General features: G+C 41.1%; 1 protein-coding gene across 2 annotated transcripts; it reads right to left on the bottom strand.

Moving 5' to 3' along the window:
• Positions 1 to 1558: 1558 nt before the first annotated feature.
• NIM1K (NIM1 serine/threonine protein kinase) lies at positions 1559 to 11100 on the bottom strand. Of its 2 annotated transcripts, XM_017811200.1 has the most exons (4): positions 11030 to 11100; positions 10224 to 10462; positions 4274 to 4542; positions 1559 to 2332 (listed from the first exon to the last, which is right to left on the bottom strand). In XM_017811200.1, exons 1-4 carry the CDS (start codon positions 11098 to 11100, stop codon positions 1583 to 1585), a joined length of 1329 nt encoding a protein of 442 aa, XP_017666689.1. In that variant the 3' UTR covers positions 1559 to 1582. The 2 variants fall into 2 exon arrangements, with proteins under 2 accessions (XP_017666689.1, XP_017666688.1); XM_017811199.1 differs by lacking the exon at positions 11030 to 11100 and having other exon boundaries at positions 10224 to 10636.
• Between the last annotated feature and the right edge of the window lie 11251 nt (positions 11101 to 22351).

Genomic DNA, 22351 nt, shown 5'->3' with positions numbered 1-22351 from the left:
TTTCAACAGGAAAGAAGGAGGAAACTGGCTCTGTGAAAACCTGAAGTTGTGGGTTCACAGGCTGTGTGGATATTCTGGATCTGTCTTCTTTGTGTCATTCCCAACAAAACGAAGGGGTTACTTAGGCTGGTGTAAAACCACTCCATCAAGGCTATGTCTCAAGATAACTTAAAATGCTTTCATATGGAAACTGTTTATAGCAGAGGAATTTAATCTTTATTACTGTCTTACAGAAGATGGTATTGTTTTATCCCCCTCAGAAAATCTGCGAAGGTGGCTTGGTTCTTGCTTTGTACATACCTGAGCCTCACTGAGTCCAGTTTCCCAGGAGTGGCTTTTCAGACTCATTCTGTTGCTCATTTAAATTAATTACTCCTTCCAAAGTCAACTAATCGTCCCATCAGCCCTCATAATAGATAAGGCATCCTGCCTTTAACATTTGAAAGCACCAGCTCTACCTATGTAAACCTTCTGTCAGGTATCTTACCTTAACTAAAGTCATACGGGCTCTATGTCTTAGCTTAAGCAGGTCTTTAGGTTAAGCAGATCGGCTGTCCCTGTTCAGGGAAGAAAGCTACCGTTCTTGTCTTTTGCATTGGAGCTGATGCTGTTGAAGGTGAAAGTATAAAATCAGCAATTAAAGCTGAAAATTTGAGCATCTACATCTTGGTGATGCTCAGAACAACTGTTGGTGTCAGCCTATCCAACTTTAACTTGCAGTGGCCAAGTGTCAAAATCATCTTTGTTCCAGCTTTGGTTGCCAAAGCAGCGTGGCAGGAGTGAGTGCAAGCCTGCAATGCTCAGCAGATACAAATGGATTTTGCTACTGGTTGCGTTCAGCTACTGGTAACAAGTGCTACAGCAAGAATTTAAAACTACATGAGTTTTGGAGTACACTTAAATCTTTCTTTATTGAAGTGCAATGAGTCCAAGCAGTTCCCAACTGACAGAATCATGCAAGTAGTGGAAGGTGTCAGAAGGTTAGCTGATAGTAGTCCAACCAGTCAGGCATTAGGAATTGCAACCACATATGCACTGTATCTTAATTTGTCTTTCGGAATCATGACAAACAGAACTGCAGTCAACAGCAGCATTGCTGTTTCTTAAAAGAAAATGCTTTTTAAAAACTATTTTGATGAGGAAGTTCAAAGGAAGAATTTGCAATTGTTTAGATTATGGTCAGGTCTGTCCTGGTTTGCAGTGGTAAAGTTATATCGAGCTGACATACAGCTTTTCAGAAGTCAGCTGTTACATGCCTGTACCAGGAATCTCCAAGTGGGTTAAATGCAGTGGTATGACCTTTACTAAACGATCATCTCCACTCATGATCCTTTCAATTACTGGGGTTCTTGCACTGGCTATACATGTTTCTGGAGCAAGGGTCAAACAAATGCACGAGAGCTCGGTGTTTGAGCGCTTCACTGTGACTTGAGAAATGCAAAGAAGAGGAGGCATTTTTGGTTTATTCAAATTACAAATAAAAAAATGTAACACCAGAATTTAGGAAAAATCAATAATCCCCTTTGAAAAGTGAATAATCCCCTCTGTCAAATGTGCTGAGTATAAAGTCCGCAGTGCCAATTTATAAAATAGAACACAGCTTGGATGTGTGCTTAATCCCACTGTAAGAATGGATTGCTTTCCTCAAGTCTTGTTCTGTGGGATCTGGGTGGGACATGATAGGAACAGATTCAAGTGCCCTTTTCTTCTGTACTCTGTGCAGCACAATCCTGTAGACCCCTGTTATTGAGCTGCGTGCATCTCTTCCCCGGTTATTTTGAATGTGCTGCTCTGTGATTCCCAGATCTTCCAGAATATTTTTCACTTCAATTTCTTCTTCTTTGAGCATACTGATGTCTGATAAATACTTAGGATCCAGTTTAAATGTCTGTAAAGGTTTGGGAAACTGTATGCCTTGCATCCATTCGCTGTTCATAATCAGTTTGACAGAGTATCGCTTGGTTGGTATGGGCTGAAGGACTCCTTTTATCAGTTTCTGGCAATTTTCTGAGAGGCAGGGAGGCAAGGTGTATGTCCCTTCAAGAATGCACTTCTTCAGTTTGCCTACAGTATCTGCCCGAAATGGCATGCTACCCGTCATCATGAAGTACAGTAGGATTCCTAGTGCCCAGATGTCCACATAGATGCCTATATAGTTTTCATCTCGGAAGAGTTCAGGAGCAGCATAAGGAGGAGAGCCACAGAAAGTTTTTAAAGTTTCATCTCTTTTACTTATTGTGCTGAATCCAAAGTCTCCCACCTTAACACAGGTGTTACTGGCGTAGAAGACGTTTTCTGCTTTCAGGTCCCGGTGAATTATATTATTGTCATGCTGTAGGACAAGAGGAGAAGTTGGTATTGGTTTGTTCTCAATGGCTACCCCTAACTGATTAGTTACCTCACAGGAGAAGGGGAGTTATCTTGGGCAAAGTCAGAAACTAGTATTGCAACAAAATTGAAAAAGCATTAAACAAATATAACCTAATTCTCTAATGATACAAAACCAACTGAGTAGGGGGAAAAGAAGGATGCTGGGATTTTTTTAAGAACAGCAGTCCCAACTATACTAAGTATTTTTGTGAAGCAAATTTGTGAGGGCAGAATGGCTAATCCTACAAGACTAGATAGATACCTTCATGTGCAAAATCAGTATTTTTTCAGGGTTCATGACACTTGGTTTTGCAGTTACTACATGTAACAGCTTGTGGAAATAAGTGCTTATTTAGTTCACTGAGTGAACATAATCACAGATAGAGTAAGAAAGTTACTACAATCGTGTTGTGTGATCTAATGTCCTATGAGGAGCTGGTGGTGGCAGGAGAAAAGGACCACAGACTTGGGCTTCATGGTATTTCATGTTGCAGGATACCAAGTTTAGTGGTGTCTTCTAGTTTTAAAAAGCTAAAATAAATACATTCACTGTAACTTCTACTTTTTTCCCTTGGAAATGGTAGTAGTATCTAAGGACTCAAACTGAATTTGTTCTGCTTAGTCACAACATACCCATCTTGATTAGGTAAGGGTTTAGCGTCATTTTTGAACTAACAAGAAGGAATGGATGTGTTTGAGCACACTCTGCCCTACCCTCTAGAGTAACAAGGTGCAGTATCTGGAGGCAATAAGGAAACCATTTGACATCCTATTTCAACTGAAGTCAATAACGGGCAGGGATTCTATGTTCTTGTTGTGGACTGGCAGCAGTCAGATGGGATTTATACAGTCTGGATGTGATGTCTTAACAAAAGTAAAATGTTGTGCAGAAGTCTGTGTGTACAAGTGAAGAGGTTGGCCAGCTCAGTAATCTGGGTTTAATTCTAAGAAATAGGTGTAGTGTAATTTTGAAATGTAAATTAAGTTCCTGTAGCTGCAGGGTATCTGTCCTGTGGAAAAAGTGTTGGAGCTAATCCATCACTTACAGGTCATACAATCATTTTGTCAAAATATATAAAAAATGCATACTGTTTATGTAAGAGAGGAGCAGTGCGTGACCTGGAAACACCCTTGCTCCTGACCTCACCAGAGGCTATTATGTGGCAAGAGAACATGAGCCGCCGGAGGGCACTCTGAGCCAACTTTAACGAATACTACTTTTACTTGTCAAACTTGTAGAAGAGTCCTCCGTGTTTTCATGCTGTTGTTTGAAGTACCTGTAGTTACTATGCAAGGTTCAGAGGACATGGTATTGAAGTAGTTAATTGCTCCTTTCTGCCTTTACAAGGTGCTTTGGGCTCTACACAAATGGCATCATCCCAGGTACAGGTACTGAAGACCAGGCAAGGGGGAAGGGACTTGCTGGGTGTTAACGTCATGCTAAAGTGAGGACCAGGAATGGCCTGTGTTTACGTGACAGACTCCCATGTTCATTAATAAGCAAGGTGGATGTTTGCAAACCTAACAAGCCTCTCTGGAACACTTCGTTCTAGCAGAAGGGTGACTAATCCCATGTTTTGAAATAAGTGGAGGGAAAAAATGAAGCTTTGTTCACTGGTGCCCAGGCACCTTAAAGCAGACAGAACACTGTTGCAAAAGGGATGATTCCACCCACCAGGTGTTCCCACTTCAGTCACCTCCCAAAAGCTACTAACAGAGAGGCAGTAACTCGAGGTAGATGTGCAAGCTCTCTGATATTCTCTTCTCCAGCTGTTTTGCTTTTCAGAAATGTGGGCTTGAAACTTGGGTAACAGTAAATCTACTAGTTGAAAACCAAAAGATACACCTGCAAAATCTGCTAAGACTAGTGAGGGGCAACATGCCTGTGGTAAGAGCAACTTACCATGTGCTTCACAGCAGACACAATCTGGGAGAAGATTATTTTACACTCTGTTTCTAGCAGCTTTCCTTCTGTACTGATTTTAGTGAAGAGCTCCCCACCTGCTGCATACTCCATCACCAGGTGCAGTTTTGAGAGTGTCTCCACCACTTCATACAGCCTGATGATATTTGGGTGGTGCAGCTTCTCCATGCTGGATATCTCATGAGACAGCAAACGCTGAGTCTTCCGGTCTAGCTTTGTCTTGTCTAAAATCTTAATTGCAACTTTCTCTGAAAAGGAAGATATTTTTCCATTATACCATAATTATACCTATTAGTGCAGTAGGTACAAATGGTAATGCTTTTTACGACAATGCTTGGTTGTTTCACACCAGACAGACAAACTTGGGGGGAATTTAGAGGCCCTGGCTATAAGCCTGAAGGTTTATAATGGAGAGATTTTGAAGTAGATGCAACTTACAGAACTCTTCCCTAACTACTTCTCTCATCCCCCTCCAAATTCTCAGTTAGCAAAATCAGTGTGGTTGAGGTTTGTCAGGATAGCTGTACCACTTTCTCCAATGTGTTCATGTATTAATAGTTCTTGGTACTGTTCAGAATACAGGAAAAGTACATTTTTATGTCTGTATGCCACAGTGGGCCATGAATCCACATCATACACAAGATTTTATTCTGAGGAAGGGAGAAAACAGTGAAGCAGAGTATGCTGCAGGGATCCTGTAAGACAGCAAACCTAGCTGGCATATGCTGTTCTGGTAATGCAAAGCTGCTGTTAAGTCCTAGATGTTTTCTGTAGCATATCTACAGTGAAGGCAAGAGCCACAAAACACAGATATACATCTGCAGCTCCACCACATCATCAGGGTAGCTCAGAGCAGGATGAAGAGGTCAATCACAATTGCCCTTATGTTTCTGTATTAGTTTGTAGGTTATGGCCTTTGTCTTTGCTGTTCTGAATACAGCTGGTATTGAAGGATTAGTCTGGTTAAAACAGGTTTACAGTGGCTTTGTATAATTTGTCAGGACAGCGAAATTAAACTGGATCACAGTAATAAAAACAACTATTTATTCCTGGAAATAAATATCTTACTCAACCAATCACAGATTTCTTAACAATGAATCACTTTTAACCAGTCTTTCAGAAAAAAACTTCACTCTGCTTTCTAGCACATGGGAGTAAATTAGAAAAAAAAAGGGTATTGTTCACTTTTTACTGTAAGAGAAGAGTGAGAAGGGTATTATATTTGTACATGTGTTCTGGTATAAAAGTACTCAAGATGTTTTTACTTAATGACATAAAGGAAGTGTTAAGGTACTTAATACCTATTAATATTAAGTATTAAGATACTTAATATCTAAAGGAAGTGTTAAGGATACTTATGCATATATTTTACAGATCAAGAAAACCCCATGTTTGGCACATTTACATTTTTTAGTACCATACATGCATCAATTGATTTCTCTACTGAAGTGCAGCAAGTACTTGAAGCAAATATGATTCTTGTGGAAGGTACTGAATTACCCTTGATGTGCCTGTTTTCAGGAGTCTGTGCTAAGTACAGGGCAGTTTCCCCATGCTGCTTCTCTCTGACCTGTTTCATGCTTTCTAAGGAGCTCCTTGGGTAGGCAGGTACCTGCTCCTGTGTGGTGAATTGGGAGGAAATGCAGCTACTGACACTCATCCTGGCAGTGCTCTGACTGCTGACCTATCAGTGACAGACTAAAATCCTTGTCATGTTCCTAGCATACTGATCTCTTAAACCACAAGGAATGAGCATCAGCTTGCAATAGGCTACATTCACTCAGCTAAATGGTTAGATACTACAGGCAGAACAATTCTCACAATCTTAACCATTCAATTTCATCATTACATCTTGATTTATAAAAGTTGGGGTCATTCGGGCTTTAAAAAAGAAATCTTCTCCCCTTTCCTTTTGCTGGAAACTACTGTTTCTCCTTGTCAGTTTTCCTGCAACGTTTTAAAAAGAAATAGGGGGAAAAAGAAGAATGTTTACAACTAAAGGCCTGATCCTGTTCAAACACCACCATAAATCAGGACCAAGCTCCTTTAAGTCTACGTAATTGCAGTTGCAAATGCATGACATTCGAAGAAACCCAGCCCACCCAGAGGGTAAGAAACCTGACACCTTCCTTTTCTTTTGTAAACTAGTCCTCTCTGCTTCCAAAAAATTATTTGTTTGCAAATCCTCTATTACCCTTGCTTGGCAGCAGAGCTAAACAGAAGGGCAGTTTTAGCAGGCAGCTTATTTACCAAAAGACTGAGTTGAAAGATGTTTGATTGACTATACACAGTGTATGCTGAGGTTTGAAAAGTGCTAGCTGAAATCTTAGTAAGAAAAATCAGGAAAAGGTTGAGAAATAATTTCAGAAGGAAGTGGTATTCGCTGTGATGGCAAAAAAACAAACAAAATACAAACAAAACCAGGTTAAAATTGCTTAAAAAAAAAAGGCAAACTAGGTGCCTGGAAATCTGTGCTTTTCCAATTCATGTTTCACATTACACTGACTTTTTATTAGTTGTACATTTTGGATGCTCTTAATTGCGTCTATTCAGGTGTGCTCTCACACTACTTTTGTCAGTTGGAAAGCATGTAAAATAAAGGTTACACAGAGCTTAGGAATGTAACGGTCCTTAGCAAGAAGTTTCACAGGTTTCTGGAAAAAATCTCTGCCAAAATTCAGGTTAATATAGTGGATAATGCTCCTGAATATCACAAGACACATAGAATCATAAAATCAGAAAGTACCTCTAAAATCATCACATCCAACTGTTAACCCAGCACTGCCAAATTCACCACTAAACCATGTCCCCAAGTGCCACAACTACATGTCTTTTAAAATATCTCCAGGGATGGTGACTTCCCACTTCACTGGGGAGCATGTCCCAGTGCTTGACCACCCTTTCAGTGAGGAAATTTTTCCTAATGTCCGATCTAAACCTTTCCTGGCACAACTTGAGGCCACTTCCTCTTGTCTTATTGCTTATTACCTGGGAGAAAAGAATGACCCTCACTTGGCTACAATCTCCTTTCAGGTTTTTGTAGAGAACAAGATGGTCTCTCCTGAGCCTCCTTTTCTTCATACTAAGCACCTCCAGCTCCCTCAGCCACTCCTCATCAGACTTGTGCTCCAGACCTGTCACCAGCTCTGTTGCCCTTCTCTGGACTCACTCCAGTCCCTCAATGTCCTTCTTGCAGTGAGGGGCCCAGAACTGGACACAGGATTTGTGGTGTGGCCTCGCCAGTGCCCAGTACAGGGGGGACAGTCACTGCCCTGGTCCTGCTGGCCACACTACTGCCAATCCAAGCCAGGATGCCTTTGGTCTTCTTGGCCACCTGGACACACTGCTGGCTCATGCTCAGCCACTGTCAATCAGCACCCCCAGATCATTTTCCACTGAGCCACCTTCCACACACTCTTCCCCCAGCCTCTAGAGCTGCCTGAGGTTGTTGTGACACAAGTGCAGGACCTGGTACTTGGCCTTGCTGATCCTCATACCATTGGCCTCAACCCATCGATCCAGCCTGTCCAGATCCCTCTGCAAAGCCTTCCTGCCCTCCAGCAGATCAACACTCCCAGCCAATTTGCTGTCATCTACAAACTGATTGAGGGTGCCCTCAATCCCCTTGTCCAGATCACTGATTACGATGTTAATCAGGGCTGGTCCCAACACTGAGCCCTGGGGAACTCCACTAGTGATAGCCTCAGCTGGATGTAACTCCATTCACCACCACTCCCTGGGCCCAGCCATCCAGCCAGTTTTTTACCCAGTGAGGAGCACATCTGTCCAAGCCACGTCACAGCACCAAAGATTTTTCTGTATTCTCTAAACAGCCAAGACAGCCCTTATGAGAGAAACAAGGTATGTCATCCAGTAAGATCCTGAAGTTTTTTCCTCTCTCTCTCTAGAAATCATGTGTCCTGCTGTGACAGACCACAAGGACAACAGAAAAGCACACACAGTGTAATTGTTACAAAGGCTCATGGTAGTAAAAGTCAAAACTGTTTCTCTGTTTGATATAGGGTGACATGTATGGAGAGATACCATACTTAACACTATGGTAGTAACTGAGGAGCTGAACAGCCCTGACACTTATACCACCCCCTACCACAGAGATCCAAACAGCATTAATAACGAAGCCTTTGTATTTATATAATCAGCAAAAAAAAAGACTAGTACTCATTAACATTGTGCAGGAACATCATCACCAATACAATGATGTGCATCTACTGCAAAAAACAGAATCCTCTTCGTGGGGGTGGGGAGTGGGTATGGATGCATGCCTCTGTGCACGTCCCTGTTCTTCTGTCTATGTACTGTATTTTATGAGCACAGATAAGCTCACAGGCAGAGACGAGTCAGAAAATGCTTATCTTTTATTCTTCCTTCCTCATGACAGTTGCAAATTTAGTATCAAGAAATCAACTCTTTGCCCAGTGAATATTTTAACCAAAAAAAGCTACAAACAAGCAAAAAAAAAAAAAATTGGAGAGATTTCTGATGAAAAAGAAACTTTTCAAGAAAAAGGAAGAATTTTGGTTTTGGTATTTAGTTTGTCCAAGCTTACTGTATTCACCAAGTTCAAATTTTTTCAATCAATTCTATTCAAATGCTAAAGCAACTTGTTTTTTAAGTAAGTTCAGCAAGTAAAGGGTTCATCCAGATCAAATTTCTAACTGCCTTTCATTAGCGTTCCTGCTGCTCCAGATACAGGAGCAGAATTTCTTCCAGCAGTACGTACAAGACAGTTACCTCTGGAAAAAAAAAAAAATCACAGAAGAGGAAACAACTTGCCATGGGCCAAGTAGAACTGAGTTGCTTTTCTTAAACAAGCAAAATCAAAAACTCCACACCCAGTTCAAGCAACCCTTGGACAGAGGCAGGCTTAAAAGTGAAAAAATAACCATTAGTTCTCCACTTAGATTCCCAGTGCAACAACTCTTGCACACAAGTTCTCACCCTCTGAAGTCTGGGCTGAAAGAGGCAGTCAGAGAAAATAATGGGAGATAATACAGGTTTCGGGGCATATCTTGTTCTCTCACCTACAAGAGGGTGGAAGGAAGGACATTGAAAAAGCAAGCTCTGGTATCGTCAAAGTGGTGTTTGTGTTGAATTGTCAAGTATTTTTCTCGGCTTAAATACAGTAAAGCACCCTATCTTCTATGAAGGACTAGAAGGGTTAGGTAACTGCAGTGGACACTTCAGTCACAGGTATAACTAAGAACTTGTCATCAACTGTCCTATGTCTTCTTCTGCCCCTGTCTGACAATAATAGAAATTGTTCTTGTTTTCCATCAGCGTGACTAGTTTTCTCTGCATCTTTGTACACTTACTATTGTGGCATTTTTCTCAATCTGACTCTCCTTCCAGAGCTTGTTTCCTTGCACCTGCCCAGCCCACAGCTATAGCCCCATTCCAGCTGTCTGCAAATGATTCTGTAAAGCAGGCATAACAGTTGTCACCGAAATTACTGTGACCAAATAAAGTCTTGGTCCATAGTAGTACTATTTGTGATGAAACAGAGGAAGCCTTGCTACGTCTGGCTGCAGGCAGGAGCATGCCCAGCCATGCTGCTGTGGGCATTCACCACCTGTAGCCCTGCAGCCCACGAGATGGGGCAGGGAAGAGGACAGATTGGCAGGACAGGTTGTAGTAGGGGAGGCACAACACATGCTTTAAAGTGTGGAGTGTTTGAACCATGGGATGAGATATGTTAACACCAGGGAGTGCAGTGATGAACTTTTCTTGTAATGGTTGCTATCTAGAGAAAATTTTTCCAACCTTGATCATTTTTCTGTGACACTGCCCACTGATTCACTTAGCAACATTAAAAAGACACACAAACTATATATGTATTTAAGGTTCAGGCAACACCTTTCTTTCCATAGAAGGCCGTTTGTAAGGGCACTCAACGTGCAATGGTGCCTACCTTTAGTTAGGGAATGAATTCCAAGCTTCACTTGTGAGAAATTCCCACTTCCTATTTCTCCTCTGACTCGATAGAAGGCAATTCTCTTTCCCAGGGTTAATTCTTTCACCACTTTTTCATTGTGAGACATATCCTGCATTAGTTTCTCAAATGGGGTCAGCCTGTGCTGCCTGTTCTCTTCATCTCCTCCATAGCACTCCGGGTGCCCATCATCTTCTCCACTATCCTCATGATTCCACCTGGAACAGCGGTGTTTTCCATGACCTCCTTCATTCACATATCCTGTTGTCATAGTCTACAGGGTAATCACTTCCCCATTAACAAGATGTCGCAATAACAAGCTTAAATGAAGTAATTCTGAATGAATATGCAATCCTGCACATAATAGAAACTGTGACAAACGTAGCAAAAAAAAAAAAAAGCTGTTTATGGAAAGTCCAAGGATTAGTTTGAAAATTACTTAAAAAACATATCTGCCCAATCTGCATATTGCATGTCCTGTTCAAAATCAGAGATAAACTGGAAGCCGTATACATCAATTTCTCACTCACAGAGTGAGTTACGTCGGGATCTTCAGCTACAAGGTGAAAGAGGCTTTGCAATTAAAACTGCAAAATTTGTGCAAGAAAGCAGCAAGGTGCTCAGCGTCTATACAGTACATTTGACACATGGAAAATATTTGACACAAATATTCAGGCTTTAGCTTGATGCTTTGAAAACCGACTTGATAGATAAAGGTCAAACAGAAAACTGATTAACTGCTCCTAATAAATTCAGATACCTCCAGTTAATTTTGAATAGCTGACCTTAAGAGCGCAGTTCTACTTGATTCTGGTACCAGTCCAAGAGCTGGCTGTAGGGTTTGCCTTTGATTCATTCTTCAGCTGTGAGCTTGTCACTGTGCCTTGGAAATGTCACTGTGTGTTGAAGCCTTGCTGTAGAAAGTTCGTTGCCCCTCTGTTTCCTTCCCATGGTGGGGTTAATGAAGCACCTAATTCTAGAAGATGACGAAAGGAAAGGCGAAAGCAATGCTGCGCCTTAGTACCCCTGCAGTCACATGGCAGGACAATAAAGGATTAAGTAACTGCAATGTCACGTTAATTCTCCTTTATTTAGATGAGCTTTCTTTAACGCCTTGAGCCTTCTCAAAATTTTGCCAGACATCTCGTGTTCCTAAGCAGACAGATGAAGAAAGTAATTAAAACCTTTACATAACAGCCACATGCTTCACTAAATGACAGCCTCCTGCATACCATTTCATCAGTTTAACTTTGGTAGCACAGACGCGGAAGTCCTTACTCTAAATACACAAGCATGACTTACCTTTAAAGCAGCACACCACTATTTTCTTCTTTACCTTTCTTCTTTAACCTTGGAAAACAGGAGTTGATCAGCAACTGCTAATCATGCAGCCTAAGGGTGATGAGCTGGGCATGAAAGCTCTTAAGAGTGCAGAGCTCACCTCCCCTGCTCTCAGCCTGCAGCACATCTGACTGATGAACACAGGAGACACCTGACTGCCAGGACAGATTCACCAGACTGAGGGGGAGTGAATTAGACCAGTAACTCAATGCCTGGGGCTCAGGTAGACAGTCAGCTAAGGTGCTGCACTAGCAGAGGGCACGTGACATTGCCAGGTGGAGCTGCCCTCCACACCCCCTCCCTCGATCTCCTGTGTGAGCAAGACAAAGAGAGGTCAGAGGTACCACCTCAGGTGTCTGTCACTCTCTCTGCCACTTCTCTGAACCAGGAATGCTTCTTATATTCTTTGTTCTCCCTTTGGGGAAAGGATGATTTCTTGCAGGATTGCCTGAATTCTGACCCATAGTTGTTTTCTGCTTTAACCTGTTTCACATGACAATTGTAAAAATATTTTAGGTAATAAAAAACTCTTTATATGAAACTCAACTGTATTTCACAGTTTTTGTGGTGGACAGCACTCTAGCAGAGCAGGGCTTTTGAAAACCACTCATCTGCTCTATACTGCCACAGCAATGCAGACATTAGAGAGGCAGAACTCTGATCCCATTCTGCTCTGTGAGCTTAAGGAAAACCACAGCTGCACAGGCTGTCCATACAAAAGCCTGGAAAACTCCATGAGCAATGTCAGAAGTCCCATGTACAAACAACAAGCTATTATTTAAATAAGTGTCTTTGGATGGGCGGTGGCATCCGTGTCACCTTACCAAAGAACAGCTGTAATTTATGGCTCTGAGCACTCCAGAATGGCAGGTATGGGTGATCCTGCTTTGCAAAAGGAAAAACACAGAACTACTAATGGTGGGGGGAAAAGCCCACCAAACAAACAAAAAACCCACAGGAGGGTCTGGATAGCTCAGTCATAGAATCATAGAATCATAGAATCAGAGAATCATAGAATCATAGAATCGATTGGGTTGGAAAAGACCTCCGAGATCATCGAGTCCAACCCTTGGTCCAAATCCAGTCCATTTACTAGATCATGGCACTCAGTGCCACGTCCAATCTGCGTTTAAAAATCTCCAGGGATGGTGAATCAACCACCTCTCTGGGCAGCCCATTCCAATGCCTGATGACTCTCTCTGTAAAGAATTTTCTCCTGATTCTTATGAATGCCAGCCTATTCAGCATCAAGTCAAAGTCATCCAGCTAAAGACTATCTTCTGCAAAAATTATAAGGGCCCTTGCAGTTACCTGGCTGTGCAGAAAAGGCTGACTGTATAAGAAGGATTTCCTTCAAACAGACTTGTACAGACAAGCCCCTCCTGAATACATTCGGTTAAGGTAGAGAAGGCAGCTAGCCCATTCCATGAGAATCACGGGGACCAATACACCACATGGGAATGCCAGAACCTTGTGGGGATAGAGGAGTCAAGAGAAAGGCAAAACTGCCTTAAGCCATCAGCGTATAGATGAATTCTTCCTGAATTTGCTCCTGCGGAAATTTCTCCTGGGGCTCAACATGCTCTTTTTTAGAGCATAGCCTACCATCAATCTGCCTTTCAGGCCTGCCACTTAATTGTCAATCCTGTAACCTCCTGGCATCTGGCCAATGGGTGAGGTGTTCCCTGTCTTTTGAGATGAGCTATTTCAGTATTCCTGGTGTTAGAAGAATATATGCCATCTATTTATGGCCTACATTCCTTCCTGTATTCTAAACCAGTAAAATCTATCCTGATATCACACAAAAGGGCACTGGCTGTAAAAGAAATTCTAAGAGAGAAGGGAAAACAAGGAAATCAGAAGTGATCCAAATATAATGAAGGACAATAATTTAATTTTTTTTTTGCCAGTCTGGCTGACTGGTGACCTGAAGAACCTCAGGAGAACTTATCTGCCCAGATAATAACTTTAAAAAACAAAATAAACAATCAAAAGAAAACAAAACCAAAACCAAACCAAACCAAACCAAAACCACTACAAAAAGCAAAATAAGACAGTGAACAAATGTATCAATCCTTTAAGACCTGTGCCAGCCCAACACTGCTGTTGTTTAACCTTGTTTTTCAAACTGACATTCTAGTACTATTTTAACTGCTAAATACCCTCAGGCTTCAGCTGCAGGCTCAGTTTAAACCCTGCATCACAACTCTAAGGAAGTTTGGAATGAAAGTAAAAAGGATCAAACCAAGAGAGAGATCACTGGATATACAGACTTTGGTTCCTAAAATCCCATCTTAACAGATACATGTGACATATAAGTGACTTGGTTTTAAGAAGCTTTGAATGGAGCATATGAAAACACACAAGCAGCTAGACCAAGGCTCCAAGCACTGTGTTTTGCAAACTGGTCTCTTCTATTAAGCCTGTCTTTCAGAGAGGCAAAAAACCACTCAGCTTTGAGTGCTTAAATTGCTGCAGCTCTTGTTATAGTGAATGTGAAAGAAGCCACACTGGAGGGTCTCTGAGGTTACTCCTCAGAGTAACAGGGTTTTTATGAGGATGCCGCTGGATATTGCAACACATTCACCAGAGTTCCCTTTTCAGGCCCTCTGCTGTCTAGCCCAAGGAGATGAAGATTTTGAAGGTATTTCCCTAGGGTAGGGAATTAGCTTAATTTGTGTAAATTCCTTTGAAGAACAGCATGTCTCCTGCTTAGTACATTATATGCACCATAAGCCAACTCCAGAACCAAACTGAATTTAAAGTAGCAGGGATTTTTTTAATGTCATTTGCAGGAAAAATATTGTCTCCTTTTTTTAATCGTAGCTTTGAAAGTACAGTTGTTGCAAGCAAATACCAGCAACCTAGTATACTCCTGTGTATAGAAGACCTATCTTTTATAAAAGACAGAACAGTTCACAATACCTGTACCACAGACCACACATGACACAAAAGCTCTGCTGTGCAGCCAGACACCACAGGGAAAATAATAGCTCCACTTTTCTGCTTTTGCTACAGTAATATTGAGTGCACAGCTGTTGTGGTCAAAGGAAATCAACATTTTTTCAAGGTTTGCCCTGAGCACATTTTTTTGATTTAAGAAGCACTCTCAGTCTTACTTCTGTGAATACCAGAAAACAGAGTGCCTATATAAAACACAACCCTGAGCTTCATAGGAGTTGTTAAAAAAAACCAAACAACTTTTCAAAACACAAAATATAGTACAGTTAGAGGCTGAATGCAGACCTGTATATTCCCAGATCAAGTGGGAGGAAATACTAACAGCAGAGAACCTCCAGAAACAACTTGCTCTCTCTGCCCAGGGCCACATGCCACCCATTTCTGTACATCCCAGAATTACTGCAGTTAGTTGGTATAGCACTCAGTTTGCCCTTGGCCTTACCCATCTAAGAGAAGGATACTCTAATTAAACCTACGTCCTGAGGACCTCGCTGCCACCATCCAAGCTCGCTCGGCCCCGGCAGATGAACCTTAGGATTAAAGGGTGGGCTCAGTTCAGCGCACACTGGGTCTCACCTAAAAAATCCATTGCGCAGGCTTGAAGGCTTTACCCACTTTTGCAAAGCCCTGTATTGACATCTTCTACAAATGCAGTTGTATTAGCCTTTTTAGCCACCAGCGCGCTAAACGTGGGTAGAGACCTTTCCCAAATCTTCGTTCGCGAAGCCCAGCCATGACTCAGTTTGCCAGTTATTGTTTGACAAAAACCAGACATGATGAACATTATTCTTATCAACTTCCTGCTGTGCCTGGGAACACTTTGATAGCAGCCACAGTGATGCCCCTGAGCTGGCAGGTGACCAAGGCATCACTGCTGTTCCTGTGCTGCTGTGCTGGACAGGCTGGAACTCCTGTGGGAACTCGAGCTGAAGGGACTGTGACCTGCAGATGAGTCCATGTGGGAGCAGGTGCATCTCAAAGCATCTGTGGCCGTGGTTATGACTGTGCCACAGCTAGTATGTCTCTAAAGGGATTATGGTGCATTTCAAAGCCACTGTGGCTGTGGGTAAGTCTCTCCCACAGCAGGTATATATATCTCCGAGGAGACTGGCTCAGAGATAAAGCTCCACTCCAAGCAGGTACAATCCTGTGATCTGTGAGTAAGTCCAAGCTGGAGCAGGGGCAAGGGGAGAACTTCACTGCAATGTTAAACCATGACATGTTGACCTTAATCATCTTAAGGATATTCCAACCTAAATGATTCTATCATTCTCAGCCTTATAAATATTCTTGCCTAAGACATGGCATTGTTTTTCCACATACAGAATACTAACATATGCAGCAGCCCTGGCTGAAACAGAACATAAACACCTTCAGTGGATTCTATGCAAAACTGTACTGACTCCTTCACCACAACAGAACGTCTGCTGTACACACTGTTATCAAACCAAGAAATCAAAAATTCTGATGTAAAAAGGAAAAAACAGCCACAAAACCACCCCTCCACATTAGAACACACTAACTCTTGCCTACAACTTAATTGTACAATTGTAACTCAGAGGAGAAAACAATGGACTTTGAAACCTATTTAGAAGTTTAATAAGCCTGAGCCCTGCATACTGAAGCAGGATACATGTGGATGCTTGCTCAAGTGTCCTTAACTGCACCAGAAAGACTGAAAACCCTTATCTTTTGGGTTGATCCCACACTCGTTCTGGAATGGACCCCTAAAGACAAACACAGTTATTTCACTGATGGAACCTGATCTCTCAAGGATTTTACCTGATCAGCCTATTCCCAGAGTTGCTGACGGGATACAGGCAGGAGCGTGGAAAGCACAACTTGGCACAGGTCACTGTAGGAGAAAACTATAGATCCAAGCAAGTTCACATGTTCATTTAGTCCAACTTCCTTCTTGCCAAAACCAGAGATAGGAGATTGAGGAAAAACTAATTAGGTGTGCCCTAATCTGCAACCCAGCCTTAAGAGATCTTTCCATGATCTTTAGGCAGTGACTGGCTGTGTCTAGGGAGCGTTCCAGCTTGACTCACAAGACCCACCAGGGACTGACAGGCAGTTCATGCCACACTGATATCAGGGTGCAGCACAGACTCACCTTTACACCTCCCCAGGGGTTATCTGCTGACTGGCTGGCATAAGCTCTTGGATGAGAGATGAAGGAAGGATGCACAGAGCCCTCAGCACTCAGAGGTCATGTAACCCTACCAACACTGGCTGGGTGCAGCCCACCTGGTGGAGCCTCACATAAAATCCACAGTCTGTAGAGTGCTTAGGGTATATGGAAAAGAAAATCAATGCATAACAATCAATGCAACACAAACAATACTAATCTAATACATTAATACTTGTGAAGTAGAAACTAAAATGAAGGGGAAAAAAATCCCTTTCATCCTTTCACAGCTAGAAAGAAAATTAAAATTAATTACTTTGTCTTTGAATTATGCAGAAAATTGCATTAAAAGCAAAGACAAAAAAAGAATTTATTAGCAGAGCCCATTGATTTCCCAGGTCTTTGAAATACATGGGAGGGAATAATTTGAAGTCTGACTGCCTTTTGAAATTAAATTTACCCTTTCAAAACTTTAACCTGGCCAGTCTATTTTATTTCCTTTCCTGAGGTATAACGCAAATTGGTCAATGTGCCTTGAAACTGTTCTTCTAGGATAAAATCAGTTTCCATTAAACATGTATTCAAAGTCAACAGAGATGCCTTTTAAATAACAGAAAAAACTCACATCTATTTCAGTTATTTCACTAAAAATGATTTTGACATATAAGTTTTCCATGAAAATAAAACAAATCTTCTGGAAAAAGCAAACTGTAGTACCAGAAGTAAGAAATAGGCAATACTTTGAGTCCCACTGAAATCACAGAAGAAATCAGTCTTTACTCATATCAAGAAAATGATTGTATATTTAGGCAGATAAGCATTGCTAAGTAGGTGGCCTGCAATAAAATCACCCTACCATTATTTGCAAGGAAGAGAAATTTAAAATGTATTTCCATACAAGGAAAACAGAAAATGTTCTGGTTTGGATTGCCTATCATGGTTTTGTTTCACTACTCCTCACTTACTAGATTGGCCGTAGCAAATAGAAACAACATTACCTCTTACAATGTAATCAAGTTTATCACTCTATATGCACTCCTCAAAAGTACTGAGAACTAAAAGGTTAAGTACTTATAAGGTGATTTTTCAATGTATCTGGGCAGAAGAAAAGCAGTTGATATTATTCTTCAGGGAGCAATCTGAAAAGATATAACAGATATCTTGCCCACTAAAGATTCCTTTACCACTGGATTGAGAACAGGAGTGAAATTAGGACGGATATTTTTGAAACTGGGATCTAGAGAAAAAGTGTAATGTCAGCAAGAAATATTCAAGACAGCCCACTGCAAATTCAACTGTTCTCTCAGTTTAATCTGCTGTGATACATAGTAAGGACCCTAAGTGAGGGATATTAACCCAAAGAAAATAGAACACAACTCTAGATTTTACTCTTCTTTTGTGACTTTGGCTTCAGTATTGCTGCTAAATGCTTCACATGCAATCGTAGGCTCTTTTATAAGCCTTTTTTTTTTCCTCCCCCTTAAACTTATCTGGTTTTGGAGCACTGAAAAATTCATAATATTATCTCTCAAACCAAATGTTCAAATACATCAGTGTGTGCTGAGGAGGCTGTACACCAACAGGTTTAGGCAACTGCCTTGTTCTGCTGCAAGGATCAGCAAAGAAGCCAGGGTTTGAAGGCAGGGAAAGCTGCCAGTGTCTGGGGGCAGACACAGACCAAGACCCTTCTGGATGGGAAGGTGCAAAAGAGGAACACTACAGAGGGCCAAGCAGTACAGGTCTCACTACTGATGCACTGAAAGGCAGAGTCATGCAAAAAAAGCTGCTACATCTCAAATCCCTAAAAACCATCATACTTTTCATATCACATTTGAACAGCAAAACCTTTCCTGACTTGAGTGAATATTAATGTTAATACATTTGGCTAGTATTTAATTTCATTAGCTAATCTCATTGGCATTTGTTCAGTATGTGTCCTTGAACTCAGACTATTATTATTATTATTATTATTATTATTGTCAAAGTGTTCCATTAGAAAGAACAGTGCAAATCTGAGTATCCAGCAGCATTAGGAAACCCATCAGTGTTCTTTCTACTTTACTTTTTCTAATTAAATCCACTGGAAAGGGAACTGTTTTTCCAAAGATTTTTGGAACAGCTAAATATATATCATCTGGCATGAACTGCCATACAAAAGATCGTAACACTTACCACACAGAAGACCACAAAACATCTCAAAAGCTAAGACAGCTGATATTTTGTTAAAATGTTAATGAGTAACACATTCAGTGTTCAAGTTTAGGGACAAGATTTTGTCAAATTTGAAAAATGGAAATTAAGAATAAGTCTACGGCACTACATGTAACTCTATTCTTACATGTAACTCTATGGTATTACACAGATACAAATCACATTCCATGATTTTGGGAAGTATAGGTTCACTACAGAAGCAAAAAGCAAATATACACTGAAGTACAGCATAAGCAAATTTTAGAACATGTTTAAACCATAACCTTCCCTGCAAGGATCCACTCCCCCAGTGCAGTTCCATTACAGCCATCATTCACACAATACAATCTGAAAGCCCACGTTTATTTATAAAGTCTACAGGTAAGATACTTCAGTTCCTCACCTTCCCTCTATTTTCTCCTTGAAGAAATCTGCAGGAGAATTTCATATGAGAATCCAGAAATGCATCTGAGACTAGAGACATGCAGAAGAGTTTATAAGCTATTCCTACTAGACTAAAGTTCTGAAATAGCAATCTATTTTTAAACAGATGACAATGTAATGCTGCTAGTGGTTCATTCACTGACTAATCTATCCCGGATTTGCTTAATGCTCTACCCCTTTCCAGTAGCCTTCTATCAGCTCAAGAAAGAGCAGCTGCCTGAGGGAAGCAAAATTCAATGTAAGGAAAAAAACTCTAATTTCATTTTACTATGTAAAATGGGGGAAAAAAAACAATAGGAAAACAATCGGAGGAACTAGTTCATAATTAGTGTTTAGGAAAAAAAGAGAAAGGAAAGAGAAAAAAAATGGAGAGAGTAAAAAAATTGTAAGAGTCTGTAGTACTTTAATGGTGATAAATGCTTGAGCACAACATATTTTTTTCCATTTATCATTACAATTAAACTATAAAACCTCTTGGATGAGAGTTTTTTCAAGACACTTATGAATGCAACTGCTGTTTAAGTGGTATGCACATGAAATTATATTACCAGCAGGAAAGGATTCTGAGAAAAAAATATGACTTTAAAACCATAATGATGCTTTGGTGTACTACTAAAGGCAACACACAGTGGATCATGCGACATGTCATTTAAAAACATAAAGTCATAAGACCTGCTAAGGTTTCTAGGACAGCTTTTGCAAATAGAGAAAAATGGGAACAAGAGATACAGAGGAAGGGCCTGTTCAGCTTTTCCAACTACACAGGCTAACACCATGAGGCCAGCAAGATAAGACACGAAATGCTTAATGTTGCCCTGAAATCTGAACAAAGTGCAGCTGGCAATCCAGAAGCTTACATTCTCTCAGGACAAACTCTGACTTGTCAGGTGCTGGGCAGGACATCAGCCTGGGCACAGTCAGAGCCTCTGGAAGTAAAAGGCCAAGTTCTCACCCCTTCTCAAGAAGGGCACCCTTCCACATCCCTGATTATTAAAAAAATGCATCATGAAGAACTGCAGAGTCAAAACCAAAACCTTTTACTCTTCACAGCCATTTACAAATGACATTACATTGTTTTAGCACTACAGAGTGATAGCAGAAATCAGGTCTGGAAATGAAGAGATTTGCAGTATTTGCAGTAACAGCTTTACTTTCAGGTAAGAGGGGACATTTGACTTATTTGCTCTCCTATACCCTCTATCTAGCAAACAAGTTCCATTAAGAGCCTGAAGCCTCTCAGAAAGCAGTCTCACGATCAGCTCCTGAAGAGGTGTATTTGAAGAAATTCTCCATCAAGCATCTCAGAGTAGACATGACACTGCCTTTAATCTTGCCTGGTGATGTACCATGTGTGAACAGTCAACGCTGCCTTGAGCTACACCTGCCTGCTTTGCTGGCACTAAGCTTTTCAGCCTCTAACGCAATGATTAAGAGCTTCTTCTGGTTCCTTCAAAGGTCTCTGACTCAACCTTGATGGACAACATTCACTCTCCTGTCTCTCCATGGCAGCAGCATTTCTCAGTGCCACAGCACCAGCTGAGAGAGAAAAAGAAAGAACATGCATGTCTCTTGCATCCTCTTCATATGATTAGTACTTAACCCAGCTAATCACACCACTTAACCTGGTGACACCATGCAGAGCTCAACAGGACTGGAAAGAGATTATTCTCATAACCTCTAAACCACAGGGCTGGCATCATTTGGTTTACTGGATGAAAGAACTTCATACATTTCTGTCTCTCATTTTAAACCTGGGGGTACCCCTAACCACTCGAAAGGCAAGGATGGAGTTATTTATGGCAGTGATCATGTACTCAAAAAACAAAGAACCATTAATTTGAAAGCCTGTTCTCATCTCAAAGCCAGCATCAAGCTGATATCCTGCACCCCCTGCGCTCTCCAGACAGAACTCCACAATTTTTCACAGACATGATACGGAACTGAACATATACACCACTTGTGTGCAAAGTTAAATCAAAAGCGAAGCAAAAAGGCAACTTCTCCTTGCTATGCTCTATTCTTGTTCATGAAAATGAAATGCGATGTGCACATAGACAGAAAAAATACTGTTACTAGAGGTATTTTTTCATCCTTCCTCAAGTGGTTTCACCAGCTGACCTAGTGTTTATGCTTCAAGATTCAGACAAAAACCAGACATCTTTTGAGCATCTCCATATCACTTCTGTACTGAAACACATTTGTCAATCTCTCTATTAGCAGAATGTCTTACACATATGAAAATTATGGTAGCAGTGTAAAACTTGACTACAAATACAAACAGAATGAGAGTCCAAATAAACTTTAAAATTCCAAAGACCTTGGCAGACAGTGTTTGTTCAGAGCCCTGAGATCCCTTACGTACACCATGCTATATTTACTACTGGGAGGATTAGTGGAGACCAACATCAAAAGCGAACTGCCATTGCTAAAGCTGCCAAACTTAGGGAGTCTTCACAAAGTATTTCTGAAGCATAAAATTTCTGTGGAACTGTATTGCACCTAATTGTCATCTCAGTATCTACCAAGTGAAGCTCAGGTCCTTGGTGGAAAAAAGCTCCAATATAATCAAGGAATTGATTCTCATTTTCAAGCTGTAGCAGTCAGGAACCAGGCTCCTCTGTAGCACCATTTTGTGTAGACTACCAGCCACAACATCAAGACCATTGCTGAGTCTGCAAGACTTCAAAGCCCAGGCTCCTTTACTGAACACATTCACCAAAACTGGCTCTGACTTCAAAAATTTTCTCAGCATTTTTCTTCACATTTGCAGATAATTACACTTGTTTCTAAGGTGACCTGAATAGTAACATAAAATGAGAAGAAGGCCTTTCTCACTGTGTGGACACACATCAAAGAAACATATGCTCCTTCGATGGAACCAGGAAAACAAAAGCAGGGTCAGATAAAATTACGTAACCTCAAGGGTTCTCACTCAACTTTTCCCCCCTGTACTACAGCCCTAATTCCACGTTTCTATTTTACATCCTTCTGATCCCACACTCAATTATATCTTACAATGTACCTATCACACAGACACATA

The sequence above is a fragment of the Lepidothrix coronata genome, unplaced genomic scaffold (genome assembly GCF_001604755.1).
Source record: "Lepidothrix coronata isolate B3197 unplaced genomic scaffold, Lepidothrix_coronata-1.0 Scaffold31, whole genome shotgun sequence".
NCBI classification, from domain to species: domain Eukaryota; kingdom Metazoa; phylum Chordata; class Aves; order Passeriformes; family Pipridae; genus Lepidothrix; species Lepidothrix coronata.
Note: the sequence above shows the minus strand (reverse complement) of the source record. Positions and strands in the feature narration are given on the sequence as shown.